At 41.7% G+C, this 23,743-nt stretch overlaps 1 protein-coding gene across 13 annotated transcripts in view; it reads right to left on the reverse strand.

Moving 5' to 3' along the window:
• Positions 1-22,913, reverse strand: part of LOC117299111 (vinculin-like) — a 47,338-nt gene extending 24,425 nt beyond the window's left edge. For all 13 annotated transcript variants that reach the window (XM_033782573.1, XM_033782572.1, XM_033782568.1 and 10 more), the window contains exons 1-14: positions 22,552-22,913; positions 15,920-16,027; positions 12,605-12,776; positions 11,561-11,706; positions 10,501-10,669; positions 9,412-9,509; positions 7,807-7,930; positions 6,686-6,831; positions 6,321-6,513; positions 4,482-4,630; positions 3,286-3,448; positions 2,646-2,794; positions 1,441-1,506; positions 907-1,018 (exon numbers count right to left, since the gene is read on the reverse strand). In XM_033782573.1, the coding sequence (XP_033638464.1) occupies positions 907-1,018; positions 1,441-1,506; positions 2,646-2,794; positions 3,286-3,448; positions 4,482-4,630; positions 6,321-6,513; positions 6,686-6,831; positions 7,807-7,930; positions 9,412-9,509; positions 10,501-10,669; positions 11,561-11,706; positions 12,605-12,776; positions 15,920-16,027; positions 22,552-22,614 (1,858 nt within the window). In that variant the 5' untranslated portion in view covers positions 22,615-22,913. The remainder of the gene's footprint in view (positions 1-906; positions 1,019-1,440; positions 1,507-2,645; positions 2,795-3,285; positions 3,449-4,481; positions 4,631-6,320; positions 6,514-6,685; positions 6,832-7,806; positions 7,931-9,411; positions 9,510-10,500; positions 10,670-11,560; positions 11,707-12,604; positions 12,777-15,919; positions 16,028-22,551) is intronic.
• Positions 22,914-23,743: the final 830 nt, after the last annotated feature.

Below are 23,743 nucleotides of genomic sequence, written 5' to 3' on the forward strand. Positions count from 1 at the left end.
TTCGGATGGGACGTACGGCCATTGGTCCCATGTGTTGTGTAACGCATGTTAAAAGAACCCAGTGCACTTTTCGAAAAGAGAAGGGGTTCGCCCCTGGTGTTCCTGGCTGTGGCTGCTGTATGCGTCGTAGCACCTTGTAATCCCTTATAAGGTGTTAAATAATTGGGTCTCAGAATTCATCGCTGTAATAACCTATCTTTCTAAAAGCTTGTATATACTCAGCGCCTTGAGTACCTTGTTTGGTAGATACATGTGCTTTATAAGACTTCGATATTATAATTATTATAACATCCAGTAGAAGGGTGCAAATTCCATCTGAATCGTGCACGCTTAACCAGATGACTACTAACACACTGAGTACTAGTGGCAACAGTTTGGATACTGTAATGTGCAGAGGGTACAGCAAAGAAACAAGAGGGGTTCAAATCCCACCAGTGTAGGCAAGTTGACTGACCTGATGCTGTCATGAATGCAGGTACATCCAGTGAGGATATCAGCTTCATGTACAAACTGGGGGTTGTGGGTTCGAATCCCGCCTGTGTACACATGTAGGCATATTGACCTAAACATTAGAGGTTCAAATCCCACCAGTGTAGGCAAGTTGACTGACCTGATGCTTTCATGAATGCAGGTACATCCAGTGAGGATATCAGCTTCATGTACAAACTGGGGGTTGTGGGTTCGAATCCCGCCTGTGTAGGCATATTGACCTAAACATTAGAGGTTCAAATCCCACCAGTGTAGGCAAGTTGACTGACCTGATGCTTTCATGAATGCAGGTACATCCAGTGAGGATATCAGCTTCATGTACAAACTGGGGGTTGTGGGTTCGAATCCCGCCTGTGTAGGCATATTGACCTAAACATTAGAGGTTCGAATCCCGCCTGTGTAGGCAACTTGACTCACCTGATGCTTTCATGAATGCAGGTACATCCAGTGAGGATGTCAGCTTAGCGTCGAGCTCCCTCATTGACCCCTCCCATTCCTTCTTCATGAAGTCAAGATGGGACGCTGCAACCTGTTAACCATCAACACCAAAACAGTTCAGTTGAAAATCAGGGCTCATTTTCATAGAGCTGCTTAAGCAATAATTAATGCTTAGCAAATCTCTTTGCTAAGCAAAAATTGAGTGCGGGACTAGTTGCAATAAAGAAAACCTTATGGAATTTTTTGCTAAGCACTTTTTTTCTGTGCTTAGCACCCTTTCGGGCTTACAGGATTTAAGAAATTGGGCCCAGATCCCCATTTCATTAGAGCTACTCTTAAAAGAGAAAATATTGCTTGGAAATTGACTGCTAAGCAAAAACGAGCAGGATACCATTCATTGATGCTATGTGTGACATACTGTAGTTCTGTTGAGCTTAGCTACTTTTCGTGCTTACGCAGCTTTCTATGAAATTGGCACAGAGCGGGTACCTGCTATTAAATTATTCAGATTACCTTGTTGCCGGGGTTGACCAATACGATTCGTGCGGCAGAGATCACTTGAGGAGTCAGCTCCTTAACCTTTACAAAACACAACGAAATGTCAAAGGTTAGTAAATGAACAAAATTGCAACAGCAAAACCTGTGCCTATCCAGGGCAGCAAAACCTGTGCCTATCCAGGGGCAGTGGGAATGACCCCCAACCCCTCTTAAAAAACAACAACAACAAAAACAAGAAAACTTGACAAAAACCAAGTAGAAGAATCAATCTGTTTAATACATGTCGTGTATCCTCGGTGCTCCTGGCTGGATTGGCAGCTTAATGCGCCACGTAAACCAGTAACTGGTGCTAAGGACATGGTCTTGTATCTCAAAACTTCGTCCCACTACTTGCAGTAATAATACCTGGCGCTTTGTATCCTTTGGCAGAAAGGCGCGTTATAAACACGGTTATTATTATTTTTATCATTATTAAGTGCTCCTGAACACCCCGACGTTCAATTCTCACTGGGCACCCTAGATGCCCAAAAGCTTTCCTGTCACTCAACATCCACATGTTTCCCAGACACCAAACACCCAAATACGCACTCCTGACACCCACATGCTCCCTGGGCACCCCGACACCCCAAGTTACCCCCCCCCCCCCCCGGACATCCAAATGCTCCCTTGGCAATCCTGACACCCAAATATTTCCTGGGCACCCTGACACCCAAATGCTCCTAATGATTCTCCGACACCCAAATGCTTCCTTGGCACCCAACACCCAATTCTCCCGTGGCACCCAACACCCAATTCTCCCTTGGCACCCAACACCCAATTCTCCCTTGGCACCCAACACCCAATTCTCCCTTGGCACCCAACATCCAATTCTCCCGAGGCACCCAACACCCAATTCTCCCAAGGCACCCAACACCCAATTCTCCCGAGGCACCCAACACCCAATTCTCCCTTGGCACCCAACACCCAATTCTCCCTTGGCACCCAACACCCAATTCTCCCTTGGCACTCCGACACCCAAATGCTCCCCAAGTAACCCCCGACACCAAAATGCTTCCCAGGCACCTGACACACACTGCTCCCAGGGCACCCTAAATGCTCAGAAGCTTTCCTGTCACTCGGCACCCAATTATTCCATAGGCGTCAATCAGGGGGGGGGGGGACAGGGGGACATGTCCCCCCAAATGCTCCCTGGGAACACCCCTACAAACCCTATGACTAACCTGATTGCTAAGGCGATTGATCTCATCCACAGTATCTTTATCTGCATCAGCGATGTCGGCAAAGCGTGCTGCGGTGTCGGCCGCCTTGTTAGTATTCGTCAGAAATATATTCGCTCTGCTTGTAAAAGTACCCTCGCGGTTCGGGGTTCCTGCAAGTAATAGGAAAGAGCATGAAATGCAATCAACAGAAAAACCAATGCCTTGAATATTAGGACCTTTTAAAGTAGGAACTCAAACTGCAGGACTCAATCCAACAACATGGTAATGAAATTTGAGGCAGTTTGCGGTAACTTCATGCGTGTGTCTACTTGCTAGGTACATGTAGGTTTTGTTCTTTAGAGAACTGTCTTGGTTTATGTTCTACTATTTTCGGAATTCGGGAGACGTCTTAGTTCTGAAAAGAACTGTCCTGCTTTTGATCTACAACCTGGGCGGAAGGTAGAATTTTGACCGAGACTACTACTTTAGCTTTTAGTGCATGTTAATAACTTCACTACCGTGGAGTGAGTTCTTAATTGGTCTCAAAGTTTAGACTAGCTTGCTCTAGCCATCGTCAGTCTGTTGATGCTTGCTCAAGGCAAGTTCTCGGCGTAATTCACAGCCCTCAAAGTGTGACGTCAGATGTTCAGGCTACACATACCTTCCGGTGCCAGCGCAGCTTCCTGTAGTTTCTGCACGGCTGCCATGGGGTCCAAGAAGTCGGACGACACCTGGCCCATCACGATCTCCGTCATCTTCTCTTTCAACTTGCCAAGTTTCTCAGACAACTTCTTAGCGGCTGCTTCTGCTTGCGGAGTGTTCCCCTAGCAACAAAAAAAAACAAATACAGATAGATCACACAAATCACTCTTGTAGGGTGTCATGGCCAAGAGATTCAGAGCATCAAATTCAAGTTCTGGTGATTAAGTCATTGGGTTCGAATCCCGGCAACGACACTTGTGTCCTTGAGTAAGATGCTTTACTATAATTGCTTCTCTTCACCCAGGAATATAAAGGGGTACCAGTGAGGGCAGAGGTTAAGATTGTAAATGAAAAAGCCATTTTAGCGCCACGGTAGCTCAGGGCTGTGTACTCACTGGGTTTGCCCTTAACTTTTTCAGTGACTAGCCAGCAGGCAAAGAGTTAGGGGAAACAAACATTATCAAGCAAGAGTTGTTTTGACTTGTTTACTTATTTCTCAAAAACTAGAGCACCTCAGTAAATTATATTTTAAGGGAAGCTCTCTACCATCCTTATCTTCAAACCAGGTAAGTTTAATGTAAATCTGTGGACATTGTGTTTTTTGTCCAACAAGAAGTACCCAGAACCTTTACAGTGTAAAAAAAAAACACTGGAACATTTTCTTTCAACGCTAACTTGAATCATTTTTTGATGTTATTTATTAAGAAGGAAGTTGCCAATATAAAATAAGATATTTTGGCATTTAAAGACACTGGGCACTATTGGTAATTATTTTGTCAAAGACCAGTCTTCTTACTTGGTGTATCTCAACATATACATTAAATAACAGACCTGGTAACAGAATTGGTCACCGAACTTGCGAGATAATAATGAAAGGAAAAAACACCCTTGTCACACGAAGTTGTGTGCTGTCAGATGCTTGATTTCGAGAGGGAGCCGTTTCTCAAAATGTTTTATACTATCAACTTCTCCCCATTACTAAGTAAGGTTTTATGCTGATAACTATTTTGTGTAATTGCCAATAGTGTCCACTGCCTTTAAATATGATTTTTCAAAGTTTCACCCTCTTGGCAAGTGTTTCTCCCTACTGAAAGTTTCCAATAAACAACTCATTTAGCTTGATCGCATCACATCAATTTGACTAGTTAACCATACCTGGCCTTTATCGCACAGGTCCTTGAGGTGTTTGGCCAAGGCTTCCGTCTCATTGCAGAGGCGGAGTAGCTCATTCCGCTGACCCATGTCATCGCAGGTTGCAGCGATCTTACGTCCGGTTTCAATGATGTCCTTGATGGCGCGATAACCTGATGGGCGACCAAAAAAACAAACATGGAAGAATGAGTTGTTCCCTTAAAGCCAGTGGACACTATTGGTAAATGTCAAAGACCAGTCTTCTCACTTGCTGTATCTCAACATATGCATAAAATAACAAACCTGTGAAAATTTGAGCTCGATTGGTCGTCGGAGTTGCGAGATAACTATGAAAGAAAAAAAACACTCTTCACACGAAGTTGTGTGCTTTCAGATGATTGATTTCGAGACCTCAAATTCTAAACTTGAGGTCTCTAAATCTAATTCGTGGGAAATTACTTCTTTCTCAAAAACTACGTCACTTCAGAGGGAGCTGTTTCTCACAATGTTTGATACCATCAACCTCTCCCTATTACTTGTAATCAAGAAAGGTTTTATGATGGTAATTATTTTGAGTAACTACCAATAGTGTCCACTGCCTTTAATAGGCGTGAGCGTCCTATTGACTAAAATGACCCGAAGGCATCATCACAATAATTGGGTGATTGGGTATCTTTCGTCACCGTCCACCTCTAGGACCCTGGATTGAATCACGCCTGGGGCACTACAAGGATTGGGTTCCTGCCAGACTGAGTTCCTGCCCGAATGTGTGGGTTTTCCCTGGTATAATTCTCTGGGGTTTTTCCTTCTGCATCTAAAACTTAAACTTCCTTCCTTTTCTTCTCTCTGTTTTTGTTTTGTTTTGGCAAGTACAGTGAATAAGTACAGTCAAAAGCAGAATAAATCAGAATAAATCACAATAATTGGTCGTGGTATCTATCACCGATTTCTTATTATCAGTGTTATTATTGGTATTATTATTATTATGCAATTAGTATTCTCATAATTGTTGTCTTCATCATGTCTGTCTTTGTTCTATTTGTTGGGCCGTTCGTTCTTGTCCCCGTTTATTGTCTGTCCCCAGACATCCCTACATAAGCCTCGGCTTCAGATGAGGCCTCCATACTCTATTTTTGTTCTCAGCCTCATTTATTATTTAGTTTTGTTTATTGGTTATTCCTTCAAAAAAAATTGTTTGTACTCTGTTGTAAGTATGGAAATAAATATAAGTTTTGAATTGAATTGAATTGAATCACCGTCCACCTCTAGGACCTGGGGCACTACGAGGATTGGGTTTTCAGTTCCTGCCCGACTGCGCAGGTTGTCCCTAGAATAATTTTATCTGGGGTTTTTCCTCCTGCATCTAAAACTGAAATTTCCTTCGTTTTCTTCTCTCTGTTTTTGTTTTGTTTTGGCAAGTACAGTGAATCAGTACAGTCGAAACCAGAATAAATCAAAATAAACGATAAAGTACAAAGTATATAGGATTTGAGGCATTGCATGGTGAGGCATCAATGTAAACTTGGTTTGCGGTAACACCATGTGTGTATCTACTCCTGACGATGACTAGAGTAAGCTAGCTGAAACATTGAGACCAATTCAGAACTGGCTCCGCGGCAGTACAGTTAATTACGATCCTATAAGCTAAAGTAGTAGTCCAGTCTATTTTCTATACCATCCGCCCTGGTAATAGTTAAAAAGCAGGACAGTTCTTGTCAGAACTGAGAAGTCTCCCGAACCTCCGATTATCTACTCCGCGGCAGTAGAATAAAGCAAGACAGTTCTTTAAGAACAACTCTACCTGGCAAAAAGATACACACATGGTGTTACCGCAAACCAAATTTACAAAGTCCAAAGTCTTACCAACTCCGCGATCATCAACACCAGGGTTGTTCAACCATTCCTTAGCCTGGGCCATCTTCCCACCAGCAGTGTAGGCAAGCTTGCCCATGCTGCTCTTCAATACCTCGGCTATGGCAGCATCGATCTGGGCTTGTAGATTGGCCAGTTTACCATTGATGGCACTAGCAAGCTGCAAGGCGCGTGGGCTATTCCCCTGTGCATGAGAAAATGAAGAAACGATGGTATTGTAGAGTTGAAGTTACTTAATAAAAAAATACTGGATAAATTTGACCGTCCATCTCGTCAACCAAGCTCTGTAGGGCACCGTTGACAATGGGGGAACCATCAAAGTAGGACTTGGAGGGGGGGGGGGGCGGTTTACGTACCTGGCCCTTGGCCCTGAGGTCAGCGAGTTCATTGGTCATGGCCGTGATCTCGTCAATAGCTTGCTCTATTGCTGCCCTCTGTGGCCCGTCCAGACCGCTGGCAACCTTCCGAGCGTCCTCAAGAATACGTCGTAGAGCTTTCTCACCTGTGGGTTACGAAAGTAGAAACTACTTAGCAGAAACTGGTTGCTGGACAACAGTCCATTAAGTTTACAATGTTGTGGCTGGTGCCCCACCCATATTTTTGGCATAGACAATTTCTAATCAGTGTTTTCTATGTTAACAGCTTTATGAAATCTTTAAGCACAGAAACCAGCTAATAACAGAAAATTGTTGTGAGTGGTGCCCAACTCTTTTTATTTATTTTGCTGAGCAGTATTTTCTGCTCAACAGCTTTATAAAACTTGTATTAGGGCTCAGTTTCAGAAAGCTGGCACGTACACAAATTTGCTTAGCACAGCAAAATGTTGCTAAACAGAGACAGATTACCAGCTGAAATGCCACATAAATTACACTGTTGTGACTTATGTCCTGCTGTGGGGCAAACTCTTGGCAAAGACTCAAGGCAGTTTTGGGGCTCTTTTTGGAGTGTCATTGCAGCTGCTCATTGGATGAAAGGCACCAGAGGCAATCAGTAAAGGGGCACCAGGGGCAATCAGTGAAGGGGCACCAGGGGCAATCAGTGAAATGGCACAATGGAAAATCAGTGAAGGGGCACCGGGGGCAATCAGTGAAGTGGCACCAGGGGCAATCAGTGAAGGGGCATCAGGGGCAATCAGTGAAATGGCACAATGGAAAATCAGTGAAGGGGCACCAGGGGCAATCAGTGAAGGGGCACCAGGGGCAATCAGTGAAATGGCACAATGGAAAATCAGTGAAGGGGCACCGGGGGCAATCAGTGAAGGGGCACCAGGGGCAATCAGTGAAGGGGCATCAGAGCCAATAAGTGAAGGGAGCGCTTGGGGAAATCTGTGAAAGGTAATAGGGGCAACAAATGAAGGGGCACCAGGAAAAATCAGTGAAGGGGAATAGGGGCAATCGGTGAAGGGCAACAGGTACAATCAATCATTTAAGGGGTATGAGGGGCAATCAGTGAAGGGGCAAGGAGCACTCAGTCTTACCCATGCCGCCAGGTGCTGCGTTGGGATCACCTAGCCAGCCTCTGGCCTTCTCCATGTTGTTCCTGATGTGGTTCTGAGCAGCACGCAGACCAGTCACGTCATCCACTCGGAAACTATCATCGTCCTAGGGTGACAAAATAGAGGATTAAGGCCGAGTCACACTGCATGCAGCGATAACAAAAACGATAACAATAACGACGCAAAGAGAACGCATTCTACTGGTTGAAATGCTCCACGCAGAATACGTCCACGCTTATTCAACCAATCGTGGGCGTGCATTTTAATCGTTCTCGTTTTCGTTCTTTTTACCCGGGCCCGTGTGATTGGGCCTTTAGCCCCTCTCTATAGAAATAACACTAAAATTTCAGGTGGCCAATCTTCCTTACTTGAAGCTGAGAAGCCAAGTTGTGACGAACGCAGCCACAAAGAGTTTTAGCACTAGGAATGCAAGGGGGCCATTGGCAGCCAGCCACATCCAACCATGCAACATAGATGGGGGCCAGTCTTAAAAGCAAGGCACTTAACCATTGCTTCGCCCTTCGGATGGGACTTAAAGCCATTGGTCCCATGTGTTGTGTAAAGCATGTAAAAGAACCAAGCACACTTACCGAAAAGAGAAGGGGTTTGCCATATTTGGGCCAAGAATTCATAACTTCAATAACCTATCTTTCTGTAAAAATGTATGTGTACTAAGCGCCTTGAGTGCCTTTTTGGTAGATACATGCGCTATAAGACTCTAATATTTTATTATATTATTATTTGGGCTTAGGCAATGATGGCATGTAACCATAGAGCTATATATATTGACTAGAGCGCTAACACCCCGTTATACACGCACTAAGGTTTTGAAGCCATGTGGGCGCATCCGTGTTTATGTACAAACAATACAAAAGCTTGAAATTTTGTACGGCAATTGTACGGCTATTTGCATGATAGTGCGTTTGTTCTTTTTTATGTGCCATCAAAGCAAAACATGCAGTAAATGTGAACGCACAATCTGCTGATCAGCGCACAAACTGCGAGCGTCATGTGCATCATGATTAAAAGGCGCGTTTACTTTTTTTAGTACGGCACTCAAGTTGAAGCTACTGCAAACGTACGCGAGTGGACAGTTGCGTACGTAAGCGCACACGCCAAATGTAAAATAATGGCGGCAATGTGTGTTCTCTTAAAATTCCAAATTCACGCAACACATCAAACATGTCTGCGCCCAGGGTGGCTTCAAAACGCAGAGCAAGTTAACGCTCTAGTCAATATATATAGCTCTATTATTATTTTTTTTTGATGCAAGTTGGCTGACACACAAGGCCGAAGGCCACTTCAAGGTGTGGGCTACAACTATTTGTTTCCAGAGGCCATTGCCACCTACTCCTAGGGCTGAAACAGGGTTACCCCTTTCACAGTCCATACGAATGTAGGCTTGGGTATCTTCAATTCGCAGCCTAGCCGGTAGAGCAGAAAGCACTACCTCCCCAATTTTATGTAGCAAGTGTCACGACCGGGATCCGAACCCACACCCTGCTGATCAAACACCAGTGCTTGAATCCGGTGCTCTTAACCGCTCGGCCATGACACTGCCACATGTATGCATGTAACTCAACTCACCACAGCTAGCAGAACGCGTATGATCTCCTGAATATGATAGATCATTTTACTGGCAATGTACGTACGATTCTCCCAGGCTTCTTGCTTGCCTGGTTTATCTGCAAAATAAATCAAACAAATCATATTAAAGACAGTGGACACTATTGGTAATTGTCAAAGACTAGTCTTAACAGTTGGTGTATCTCAACATATGCATAAAATAACACACCTGTGAAAATTTGAGCTCAATCGGTTGTTGAAGTTGCGAGATAATAATGAAAGAAAAAAACACCCTTGTCACACGAAGTTGTGTGCTTTCTGATGCTTGATTTCGAGACCTCAATTTCTAAACTTGAGGTCTCGAAATCAAATTCGTGGAAAATTACTTCTCTCTCGAAAACTACGTCACTTCAGAGGGAGCTGTTTCTCACAATGTTTTATACTATCAACCTCTCCCCATTACTCGTAATCAAGAAAGGTTTTATGATGATAATTATTTTGAGTAATTATTATTAGTGTCCAATGGCTTTAAATGAAGAAAATAGAATTGCCTGTTGTGTTGCAATCTGTGTTCCAACCAAAATGACCTATACGGTGTAAGTTGTTTCGACCCATTTTACATGCTACAACTGAGACGAAATTAGTTTGGTGCAATGTTTTACTCATATTTCTCAAAAACTACAGCACCTCAGCGAGTAATATTTTCAGGGAAGCTTTCTACCATCATTTTCTTCAAACCGTGTAAGTTTAATCTAAATCTGTGGACATTGTGTTTTGTGCCCTACAAAAAGTACCAAAACCATTTAACTGAAAGACTCTTACAGTATAAAAGGTTTCTACTGTGGTAACAAATAAATTGCCCAGATTTTTTAATCATAAACCAGAACTCATTTCTTTCTAGTAGAGTTAGCCTGAAACTATTTTAAGAAAAAGTCTGTCCCGAGCAAATGGACGGTTAATCAGGGCGGTGTATATATAAGGTTTCACTGGGCTGCCGTTATACTTACTGTCCTGTACGATAAAGACGTAGATCTTCATGCTAGAGACCAGTAAGGGGATAAGCTTCTGGAACTGTTCGGTAAGGTTTCACTGGGCTGCTGTTATACTTACTGTCCTGTACGATAAAGACGTAGATCTTCATGCTAGAGACCAGTAAGGGGATAAGCTTCTGGAACTGTTCGGTGTGTTGAGCAAGCTGAGCGGCGTGGGACGCGTTGATCAACTCCTCCCTGCGTGCTGATACTTGACCGTTCATGCTGGTCGCTCCGGGAGTAAGACTCTGTAATTAAATATTGGGGATAATAATAGTGGCTTCTTATATATAGCAGGCATATCCACCACTCAGTGATGCTCAAGGCGCTGTAACCTACAGTATTTCCTGCAAGGTATGTGCGACTACGTTTGAATAGACCCTTCCCATGAAATATGTAAATTGCACACAGCGCGTGCGCACGGTTGGCAAAATGAGGGAAAATTGCGCTGTTTTGTACATGGCTAATGGCTGCGTGACGCAGACGCGATTACGCGTCTGCTTAGTGCACAACTCTATGGCGTTTGCCAACCAATAGGATCTGTACGCATGCCTGAATGTAATTAGCATATTTCATGGGAAGGGTCCGATGTCAGACCGAATCTTTTTACATAGCACCATGTACGTATTGGTTTACAAGGTGCTGTGTCACAACATGCTGCCAATCAAACAAGGAACACCGTGGCGATAACTTTTCTCTTTACAAAAAACGCCCTGGGTTCTTTTAAGTGCGATACACAACACATGGGACCAACGGCTTTACATCCTATCCGAAGGACAAAGCATCATGGTTAAGTGTCTTGCTCAAGGACACAGTGTCACGACCAAGACTCGAACCCACACTCTGCTGATCAGAAATACCAGGGTTTGAGTCCGGTGCTCTTAACCGCTAGGCCACAACACTCCACAAATGCAACTTGCTATCAAAATAATCCAACACTAAAAACACTATGTTCAGGTTTTGGACTTGAATATGGGCAAAAGCAATGGCGCCAAATTCAGTGTGAATTCGAACGGTGGTAGTGGGACCAGGGGCAGAGTTAACTGGAGGGAAAATACCCAATACTGGGCCAACTTTAGAAAAACTGGTTTTAGATAAAAGTCTTTAATTTCTGAAAAGAAAAAAAAATTGCTCTGTACCTGAACAAAAGTCAGAATGTCTGCCATGGTGTCCACGACCTCCGACACGGCCAATAACTGAAGCACTTGCTCACAGATCTTGACGATCTTACGCACTTCGCTCTCGTCGAATACAAAGAGGAGATCAGAGGTGCCTTGAAGAATCCCTGCATTGAAAATGTAAATATCGTTTAGCAAGTGCAAAAAAATCTCCTAAAATCGTACTTTAATACGCGGAAGTTTGAATTAAGTAGGATTTCAAACTTTGCCTGTTAGAAATTCAACTAAGAGAGGTTTGCGGTAACACCATGTGTAATCTCTTTTGAGTACTGTTGGTTAGTAAAAATAATAATAATATCACAGTCTTATATAGCGCACGTATCTACCAAACAAGGAACTCAAGGCGCTGAGTATATACAAACTTTCAGAAAGATAGGTTACTGCAGTGATGAATTCTGAGACCCAATTATTTAGCACAGGGTTTACACGGCGCTACGGCGCATACAAACCCCTTCCCTTTTCGATAAGTGCACTGGGTTCTTTTACATGCGTTACACAACACATGGGACCAACGGCTTTATGTCCCATCCAAAGGACGAAGCAATGGTTAAGTGTCTTGCTTAAGGACACAATTGTCACGGCTGGGGATTCAAACCCACACTCTGCTGATCAGAAACACCCGAGTTAGAATTCGGTGCTCTTAACCGCTCGGCCACAAAATTTCCCGAAACAAACCGGTGGTTATGCTAAGACGATCAGAGCATACTGTTCGAAACATCAAGTCGTTAAACACCAGTTCTCTTCAGACCCATCAAGAAATATTCACATGGTGTTATCGCAAACCTCTCAAAGTTTGAAATTGTCAAAATGTTATACCTCGATTAAAAAAGCCTGGATGTACAAACAAAACAAGTAGGGCGTGTTATGGCCAAACAGTCTAGTTCACTGGACCCAAGCTCTGGTGTTTCAGCAGTAGACTGCTCGGCCACGACACACCACGACAGCCCACAATACACTACAACACACAACAACAGACCACGATACACCACGATATCCTGCACCAACCTCTAGCTCCATCAATGAGCTTCTTCCGGGCTGGTACCGAGTACGGGTCGGCTTGTAACATGTGACTTGCGTCCACCAATAACCCGGAAGACCGCTCCACCATCTGAAACGTAGGCGGCATCTCACGGCGGAGTATCTCATCTTTGCTGGTACTTGCAGTCTGTTTACCGACCTAGAATTGTTGAGATTTGAAAGTGGAAATGTTAAAGACAGTGGACACTATTGGTATTTGTCAAAGACTACTCTTCACAGATGGTGTATCTCAACATATGCATAAAATAACAAACCTGTGAAAATTTGAGCTCAATCGGTCGTCGAAGTTGCGAGATAATAATGAAAGAAAAATACACTCTTGTCACACAAAGTTGTGTGCTTTCAGGTGCTTGATTTCGAGGTCTCAAAATCAAGTTTGTGGAAAATTACTTCTTTCTCGAAAACTACATTCCTTCACAGGGAGCCGTACAATGTTTTATACTATCAACCTCTCCCCATTACTCATAACCATGTAAGGTTTAATGCTGATAATTATTCTGAGTAATTACCAATAGTGTCCACTGCCTTTAATCATGTTAATACATTATTAACAGCTGCAGTGCTTTTGCCAAGTAAGTTGTTATGGTCATTCATTTTGGGAGTAATTACCAAAGGTGTACCCTCCCTTGCAAGGGTATGTATACGATTGGGAATGACTTTCAAAATTAAAGACAATAAAAACCTAATATTTGGTTTGCAGTAACACCATGTGTGTATCTACTGGCCAGGTAGAGTTTGTTTTCCGAGAACTGTCTTGCTTTATTCTACTACCGCGGAGTAGATGTTCGGGGGTTCGATAGACTTCTCAGTTCTGAAAAGAACTGTCCCGCTTTTTTAACTATTACCCGGGCGGATGGTATAGAAAATAGGCTGGGACTACTACTTCAGCTTATAGGATCAGGATTAACTGTACTACCGCGGAGTCAGTTCTTAAATTGGTCTCAACGTAGAAATAAAGAAACTGTCTTAAAAGCACAGGTGCAAGTTCGCGTGTCACGCCCATGTTTCAACACTTTTTACTGGTCATAAACAAAGGTTTATACACACCCATGTGACGCGCTCTCCACCAATAGGAATAGCGAAACTGTCTGAGGTATTTATGAATTTGAAGTAATGTGGTATTGAAAAACATATCGATTGTTATCCCTTTAAATTTGAGTCTGGGAAGTGTTTACTGACAGTAGTGCTTCTCAGATTGTGTACATTCCAATTGGAGATTATTCTTCCTGTGTGGACATAAACCGCTCTAGATTTCAGGCAATATCTCAAAAACGCTACCGCCTTTTGCAATGAAACTTTCACAGGTTAGTTTTATGGTATTAGAGAGGTTTCACAAGTCTACGGATACACAGATACAGATACCGATACGTCGACACTTTGTGTGTTCACAGGGCGCGTCTCCGCAACTATCACATTTTGCATGCACGTTAGCAACGGATACAGGAGCTCATACACATCGTAGAAAAGCAAATACCGTTTTGCAGAGTTTTAGTTGTCTTTTTGTGGCCAGATCAAGAAACATTTCCCCCGGAATTGCTTTCACTGGTATAGTGCTTGATACAGATAGAAAATTGTTTGTCATTTGCAAGCAAAACGATGAGAAAATGCAGTGTATAAAACTTGGAGTCTCTATCTGTCATGCTTGTCGGGTAAAACACTCTAATAATGAATGCGAGTGTACTCGAGTGACACATACCTATACATGTACATGTATGTTGCGAAACAAAATCCAACACGCGGCTGACGTGAACGGATACGGTTATCATATCCATATCTGTATCTGTATCCGCACGCTTGCAAAACCTCTCTATTATCTACAACTATACAAGATTGAAACCAACAGTGAGTGCCAATTACCAAACAAATACAATTCCTTCGAATAGAATTTGAAGCCAAAAGGAAGAGTCTGTGCAGGAAGTGGTTCTTTACAAAATATGTAAATTAAGGAAGTAATGAAGTAGCCAGAAATACCAGCCAGACTTTTAACCGGCATTTGGCCAGCAGACAACCGGGTCCAATTTCATAGCGTTGTTTATCCAAAACAAGTAGCCCAAGCACAATTTGTATTATTACAATAAATTCTTACCAAATTAAAGGCACTGGACACATTTGGTAGTTATTCAAAATATTAGCACACAAACTTCCTTGGTAATGAGCAAGTTTTTGTGCTACATCTTTATGAAATCTGGCCCAGTGCAATTTTTTCAACATCCTAAATGCGCAATTCAAATAAATATGGGTCTGTACATTTTTGTGCGGGTAAGTTTATTGAGTTGTGACGATACTCAATCAAAAATGCATTGAATTTGACCTTTTGACTATTGCAAAAAATGCCTCTCTGGAATGTAGAGATTGTTGTTGTTGTTGATATCAAATTATGTCAGGTTTCAAATTTCAATCTGAAAGCTTATTCATGAAATAAAATAGTAATTCACACCAAATTATCGGGAGGTTAGTGACTTGTAATTGCTGCATATATAAGCAGTATATCTACTGAACAAAAAAAATGACAATCAAAACTTGGGCCTTGAGCACCCTTTCCTTGGATACATGTACAGTGTATGTCTGTTTTCATGCAGTGTTTTCTGCTTAAAACATGTTAAATAAGCAGCTCTATACCATTGGGCCCTGTACTAGAGATCAGTTTATGTTTATCAATATAAACCACAAGGGAAACTGACTGGGTAAATTTTGAAATGATTTTTGGGGTTGAACAAAGAATTGACTAGAGTGGAGGACATTGGTTCGAATCCCGTTCTAGTCAATTCTTTGTTCAACCCAAAAATCAGTTTATATTTAGACGCCATAATCTGGATTTTGCTTTTGTGTTTTTGGTGAACGGTCGTCCTTTCTAAATAGAAGACCAGCCGTCGATTTCACCAAACTCTTCCTAACTTAGGTTTAGTCTTAGGACTTACGGCCAATTCACACTGCAGCGATAGCGAAAATGATAACGATAAAGACGAAAAGAGAACGCATTCTATTGGTTGCATTGCTCCACGCAGAATACGCCCACACTCATTCAACCAATCAAGGGCGTGCATTTTTATCGTCCTCATTTTCGTTCTCGTTATCGGGGCCTGTGTGACCGGGCGTTTAGGACGAGTTTACTTCCGTATCCATGGATGTTACGACACATTGAACCCATCCTAAGTTAGGACGAGATACTCGTCTTAACTCGATATAGGATTTATTCTAGCCTTTCGTGAAATCGGCTGCTGCCTCCTTTCCGTGTCTCTACATTTTAAAAGAATATTCTCGGTTTGATTTTTGAGTCCTTACAGCTACGAGGTTGCTGACAGCTTGGGCGACGATCTTGATCGGCGACGTCAGATCTGACATAGCATTTCCATCTTCAGCTTGTTCATGAAGGATCACAAGTTGTCCAACCTGAAAGAAAGGAAATGTATTTTGTTAAAGCAATCGCACAACATCGGTAAACAGTATTGTCCAAAGGCCCACACTTCGTGTATCACACTTTATATATAAAATAACAAACCTGTGAAAATTTAGGCTCAATCAGTGATCGGAGTCGGGAGAAAATAACGGAAAAAACCCACCCTTGTTTCCGCACGTTTCGCCGTGTAATGACATGTGCTTAAAATAAATCCATTATTCTCGATATTGATAATTGATAATTGTTTTAATGTTTTCTCAAAAAGTAAAGCATTTCATGGAATAATATTTCAAGGGAAGTCTTCCACCATTACCTTCTGTAGACCCTGTAAGCTATTTGTAAATCTGTGAACTTTTAATTATTGTTCTGTTCAGAAAGTGTCCAATGGCTTTAATCGAAAACCATCACAAATTGATGGTACACATGTATGTGTAGATCCATCAAGTAAATTCATTCATTCAAAACCTCTAGTTTTCCACTCCAGAAACATCATTGGTTTTTGGAAGAGTATGGTAGTATGGTAGTTTTAAAATTAAAAGTCTTTCAGCAATTATATGCCCCTAAAGCCCGGTTGATACTTCCTGCGAATGCGAGGCGAAGCGAATGTTGACGTCACAAATTCGCAACGAATATTTCGCAGCAGTTCAACTCTGCTCAACCTACTTGCGAATACCGCTGCGAAAGGAAGGTTGTGACGTCAAATTCACGTCAAATTCGCATCGCATACGCATTCGCAGGACGTATGAACCAGGCTTAAAAGGAATGGTAGAGCATTTGGTCTAAGGAAGAACAGTCCTGTCTTCTACTTATTTATCTATTAAAATATCATAAAGGGATGGTGCACTATTGCTTTGGGTAAGAGCACTATCCATTCCAAACCTCTAAACTCCCAAGAAAAAATCATAACCAAATTTTGTGTGAGAGGCCTACACATGCAATCAATTAAACAAAATGCTGATGGTAGATCATTTAAAATACATGAAGCATCTTGTCTAGATGCTGAATAGGCTTTGACAAGTAGCTGGATAGTGTACTCGCATGACAGAATATACATGGTCTACTGATGACACACATAGTGATGGTACAGCATCTAACCACACACACATGATGCTTGTGTGTATGAGAACTACACCCTACCAAACATGGGCACGATCCTAGTGACAGAGTCGGTACTGTGGCAAGCTGGTTGGGCAAGCCAGCTGACCATGAACATGTGTGATAATAATGCATCGTTGATTCTAGTATACACCAGGCCTGATACTACATGGAGGCATGGAGGAAGAAAATAATGGAGGCAACATGCCCTGGGCCCAATTTCATAGAGCTGCTAAGCACCAAAATTTGCTTAGCATGAAATTTCTTTCTTCATAAAAACAGGATTATCGACTAAATTTCCATTTGTTGCGTATTGCTTGTTACTGGTATTCAACTGTTGTTTGCTTATCCTGAAAATCACGTGGAAATTTGGCTGGTTATCCTGCTTTTATCAAGGAAGAAATTTCATGCTTAGCAAATTTTTGTGCTTAGCAACTCTATGAAATTGGGCCCAGGTCATTGCCTTAGTGCCCTTGAAATACTCTGAAATGTTATTTTGTTTAAGATGATCTTCCCATCAAGGGAACTCAGCAAACTCCCACAAAGGGATATAAACACCAAGCTGGCAACAACCAATCTCTCTCATACAAACATTGGTTTAACGTCTATGATTATGAATTGCACAAATCAAGAAATTGTGATTCAGTAACTAGGCGACAATATTTATTCTAGTCGTTGTGAAATCAGCGGTTAGCTGCCTCCTATAGGGTGCCCTTTACCAAGGAGAAAATGCCTTGGTGCCCTTGCCCTTTCAAAAACAAAGCATCAGGCCTGGGGTGAAATTTTAAAAGGTAGTTTTTTCTCATATATATATTAAATCATGTTATATAGGCAACCTTCGTGATAACATCACTGCCACTTTGTTTGGGTGCCCTTTACCAACGAGAAAATGCCTTGGTGCCCTTGCCCTTTCAAAAACAAAGCATCAGACCTGAGGTGAAATTTTAAAAAGTTTGTTTAGGGTCTAGTTTTATCTCATTTTATATCGGCAACTTCCTTCCTGTTAACATCCCTGCCACTTTGTTTGGGTGCCCTTTACCAAGAAGAAAATGCCTCGGTGCCCTTGCCCTTTCAAAAACAAAGCATCGGGCCTCGGGTGACATTTTAAAAAGTAGTTTTTTCTAATATCATTTTATATCGGCAACTTCCTTCCGGTTAACATCACTGCCACTTTGTTTGGGCTACATGTATTATTTTACTTTAAAAATGTTCATTACAAATCTTAATTCTTGAATCAGCCAAACCCTAAAAGCAAAAAATAGGGCAGGCGTCAAAATACCCCATGACACCCAAAACAATTGCCGTAGTGCCCCATGCTTTTTGCTGTGGTGCTCAGTGCAAAGTTCCAATACAAATGAGCATTTTCCCTCAGCGAAGTGCCCCTTACAAAACCCTTGCCGTACCAGAGGAAACCTGCAGTGCCCCGTAAAGGGTCTGTTTACTTTTTGTAGGACAAAAAACACAATGTAGGACAAAAAACACAATGTCCAAAGACTTAAACTTACACAGTTTGAAGATAATGATAGTAGAAAGCTTCCATGAAAACATTACTTGCTGAGGTACTGTAGTTTTTGAGAAATGAGTAAAACAATGTCATGAAAATAGTTTTCAACTCAGTGATCATGAGATGAAAATTATTTTAGCATGTCAAAACGTATTTTCATGACATTGTTTTACTCATTTCTCAAAAACTACAGCACCTCAGCGACTAATATTTGAAGGTCTGCTTTCTACTACCATTATATCTCCAAATGGTGTAAGTTTAAAGTAAATCTGTGGACTCGAGAAATGCCTCCCTCTGAAGTAACGTAGTTTTTTTGAAAAAGAGGTAATGTCTCGCTCAATGGGAGACTTTCTGGGACGATAGAGGGCAGCAGACTTACCGGGTAAATCCATTGTTCTCAGAATTATGCGCATGTTCAGAACTACGTAAACAATGGAAATTTACCCGGTTTGTCTGCTGCCACCTAGCGTTGGAAAGTCTCCTATTATAACACTTTGCACTTTGCATGCCTTTTATATAGTTATTCTCTTTCAAAATTTTCACAGGGCCTGAAATTAGTTTTTTTTATGCACTGAGATAGACCAAGTAAAAATACCGGTGTTCGGCAATTACCAAATGTGTCCAGTGTCTTCATGGTCTTTAAAGAGTGAAGTTCAAGGCCTGGTAATAGGGTGGACACGGCCAGCCGGCCATAGCCAGCAAGCCATGTCCAGCCAGCCATAGCCAGCCGGCCTCCCCCATTGCTTGATGTCTGCATCTGAATGACTCACAATGTTTTTTTTAATAATTTTCAACTCATACAGTGCATGAAGATTATCTTTCTCCCAGCAGGGGTTATGGTAGAATTACTCATGAATAGGAATTCAGTTAGTCATACACAATGTTATACTAGGTGGCTAGGGTTCAATTTCATAATATAGCTGTTTTACATTTAAGCAGAACATACTGCTCAGCAAACTTGTAGCAAATTCCTAAACTAAGCAACAAATGGGTGGGGCACCTGTCACTAAAAACACTGTGGACCTGCTTAGCAAATTTCTATGCTGGAAATAAAAAATACTGCTTAGCAAATTTGTCTACACTTAATAAGCAAAAAAACACTCCAGAGCGCCTGTCACATCAATGTTAACCAAAGGACTTTTGGGTGGTAACCAGTTTCTCCAAAGTAATATTTGTCTGCGCTTAGCCAACAGGCTTTAAGTAATTGGGCCTGGCCCTGGACCGGGTCTTCACGTAACGCTCGTGGGGGACGGAGCGCCGCTGGCCCCCACGAGCCACCTCTCCGACGAGTATAACGCTCGTGGGAGACGGAGCGCCGCTGGCCCCCACGAACCACCCCCACTGCAGCCGGGCGAGAGCCCCGCAGCCCTCCTCGGCCCTACTTTAATAACGGACCAGTTCAACCATGATCATTGATTGCTCTTCCTCAATGATCTAACTACTGTACAATGTAGTCCAGCTGGCTAGACAATGGTGGTAATGAGATCTAATAAAAATAATTCTTTGTTTCCGCTAACCCGCCTGTTTGTGCATGGACTTGCCAACTGTAAATATTTGTGGCAAATAATATCTCTTCCCACTGTTGTAAGCTTCCAGTCTAAACCGGAAAACCTATAATTAGAGAATAACATAAAATAAAATAAAACAATCCAGAAAACAGCAAGACAAATACTGACATTTTTATTTTATTTGAGTCTCTTAAAGACAGTGGACACTATTGGTAATTACTCAAAATATTTATTAGCATGAAACCTTACTTGGTAACAAGTAATTGGGAGAGGTTGGTAGTATAAAACATTGTGAGAAACGGCTCCCTCTGAAGTGGAGTAGTTTTCGAGAAAGAAGTAAATTTCCCTGAATTTGATTTTGAGACCTCAGATTTAGAATTTGAGCAGCGGTCTCGAAATCAAGCATCTGAAAGCACACAACTTCGTGTGACAAGGGTGTTTTTCTTTCATTAATATCTTGCAATTTCGACGACTGATCGAGCTCAAATTTTCACAGGTTTGTTATTTTATGCATGTTGAGATACACCAAGTGAGAAGACTGGTCTTTGACAATTACCAATAGTGTCCACTGTCTTTAAAGTAAAACCAAATTAAAATAAATAACACCTTGTAAGGGTTGACAAAGAACAGCTACTTTTGAGAACCATTTCATTTTGAATTAATTACAAAGAGGCAACTTAGGTCATCGATCGGTTGCTCACTTTTGGTCTTGGCTTTGGTAATGGTGCCCCATCAAAAGTTTCTAACTGACTTTAATTTTTAAAGATTTTTCAATGGAAGTTCCTAATGCAAAATGAAAATGGGCTTGAAATGAAATTCCAGGCCTATTGTAGTAGTACATGTATTAGCTAAACAGGAAGAGATACATTAAATCAACTAATTATTAAAATAGACAGAATGCAGTAGACCCTAAATAAAATAAAATCTGCGGAACTGGTTAGACAAAAAAAACAGACAAAAATAACCTTGACTTAAATGATTAATAAAAATAACAAACACGAACAAATTTAATTACTGTCCAAAACAAAAACATGAAGCTTTGGCTACGCTATTGTCAAGTGAAGTAAAACAGGATATCTATTCTAAGACATAGGATTTCTCTGTGGTTTCACTTGCAAGCTAAGCGTCTACTTTTCCTTTTTCCCCAGAGACCATTGTATTTGTTACTTTATCAAAGGCACTGGACACTATTTGTAATTACTCAAAATAATTGTAAGCATAAAAACTTACTTGGTAACAAGCAATGGAGAGCTGTTGATAGTATAAAACATTATGAGAAACGACTCCCTCTGAAGTAACATAGTTTTTGAGAAAGAAGTAATTTCTCTTGTGGGGTCTCGAAACCAACACTGAAAGCACACAACTTCGTGTGACAAGGGTGGTTTTTTTTCTTCCATTATTATCTCACAACTTCGATGACCAATTGAGTTCAAATTTTCACAGGTTTGTTATTTTGTGCATTGTTGAGATACACCAAGTGAGAAGACTGTTCTTTGACAATTACCAAAGGTGTCCAGTGTCTTTAAAGCAAAATAAACAAATGAAAAGAGCGAAGCCCGACCTCCTCAGGGGGTGGGGTAGGAAATTTCACACAGGAACTAACACGATGTAGCGAGCAACTTTGTCAAGGTGTCACCATCATAGCAGGGCCCAATTTCATGGCTCTTCTTACCGTAAGCAAAAAATAGCCGCTTACGGAAGCAGGAAATTCCACGCTTACGTCATGCAGGTTAAGAATAGGATATATTTACCTTCACGATTGATGACAAAAACTTAACAGACACATTATTTTTACAGTTAAAAAAAACAGAAACATTTCCGTATACACGTACATCCTGCCACCACTTTCTCATTCAAAATGTTACAAAATAAATCAGTATCCCAAAATGAAGGAAAAAGTGGTGGCAGGATACGGAAAATTGTTTCCAGGATTTATCTGTGCTTATTAAATCTGTCAGAAGTTTGTATAATGCTTACACAGGCCCTATCAATATCATTTGGCTTTGGTCCTTTCTACCTCCATGCACTATAACTACACCCTGGCCCTGGGATAAAACAGAGAAAAATGGGGGCGGCAGGAACTGAACTGAAAATTGTCCGTATCCTGCCACCACTTTCTCATTCGTTATGAAATAAAATAGTTACATCTTATAGGCTAGACCATGTAGACCCAGTATTAGTAACTGGGGCGCTGTTCTCCTTTTTTCAAAATTTTGACATTATCGGGATGTCAAAATTTCGAGATTAAACTTATTTTTGTAAAAAGTGAATGAGAAAGTCAAATAAAGTGGTGGCTGGAAAGTTTTCCTTAGATAGAATGGAAGGATGAACATATAAACTCAAAGTTCAAACACTTCGACTCAAATCCTGTCATGCCATGATTAAACCAAAGAAATGTGGACATAAATACCTGTTGGGCAACTGGATCCAAGATGCTGTGAATAGTCTTCGTACGGTACGATGTGGTCGGCATCTTGTCTGCTTGCACTAGCACCCGCTAGTTTGCTGTTTGGCCTCGGGGGGTAAAATTACCTCTGCTCGCTGAACAACTCCGTTCTCGTTGTCTGGAACTGTTGCACTCAGAATACAGAGTAAAACCGACTAGTCGGAAGCTATGTAGAATAAACAGCAATCCAACAGTGTCCCCGATATACCACGAACTTGCGTTTTCCGGTTTAAAAATGCTCACTTTTCCGGTTTAATGACAGTTTTGAAGACAGTAAACATGATCGTCTTTCAGCAAGCTGACATTCCTTGCGTTCCAATGCCACACGGGTTGGGTTTTTGAGGTTATTTATAGACGGGTGCCTGGTCGTTCGTCTCCATGCGTAATACACGTTCCGAGGAGGTATTTTGAACACGCTGGACGGGTCTTGTTTCCCGACTTGTTGCTAATTGTTTTTTCTTGTCAAAAAGTTTACTGCATAGGGCGGGGGGTGCGGGGGGGGGGGTTCCAGACTGTATGAAAATTGTAAAATTTAATATAAAAGATGTCTTTATGGGAAATCACAAGTATGCATTAAAAAAAAATGTTTAATTAATGTTCATGTATGTCAAGGACTAGGAGGGACGGGTCACCCAAATCTATAATTATTACAGGCGTGGGTCCTATGATGTCTACCGATAGCGAACCCCGCCCCCTCCATCACTACCCTTTTGAGACTGTTGTACGCCCGCTAGCCCGCCCTCTTGTGGCGATCATAGTTACAACCTATAATCACCACACAGAAGATCTCCGGCGGACAGAATTCCCTGTGCACCTGGGCCCAATTCATAGAGCTGCTAAGCACAAAAATTTGCTAAGCATGAAATTTCTAACCAGAGAAAAACAAGATTGAAATTGGGCCCTGCTCATAGTTACGATCTATAGATCAGAGGCATCAATGATTTGCATTGAAGAACAGATTCACCAAACAAGAAATGTTTGTCTTTTTATGTGGTTTTATTCATCCAACGAACGATAATGACATACATCAATTGTGAATCATAAATAGGTTTTGTACAATAATTTTATATTATGAGTAATCAAATTGGCTTCAAGCATGGGGATGATTTTCCATGTGCTAAGCCATTGATGAGGCCACGTAGTTAGACACGATTTA

The sequence above is a fragment of the Asterias rubens genome, chromosome 14 (assembly GCF_902459465.1).
Source record: "Asterias rubens chromosome 14, eAstRub1.3, whole genome shotgun sequence".
Lineage (NCBI taxonomy): Eukaryota > Metazoa > Echinodermata > Asteroidea > Forcipulatida > Asteriidae > Asterias > Asterias rubens.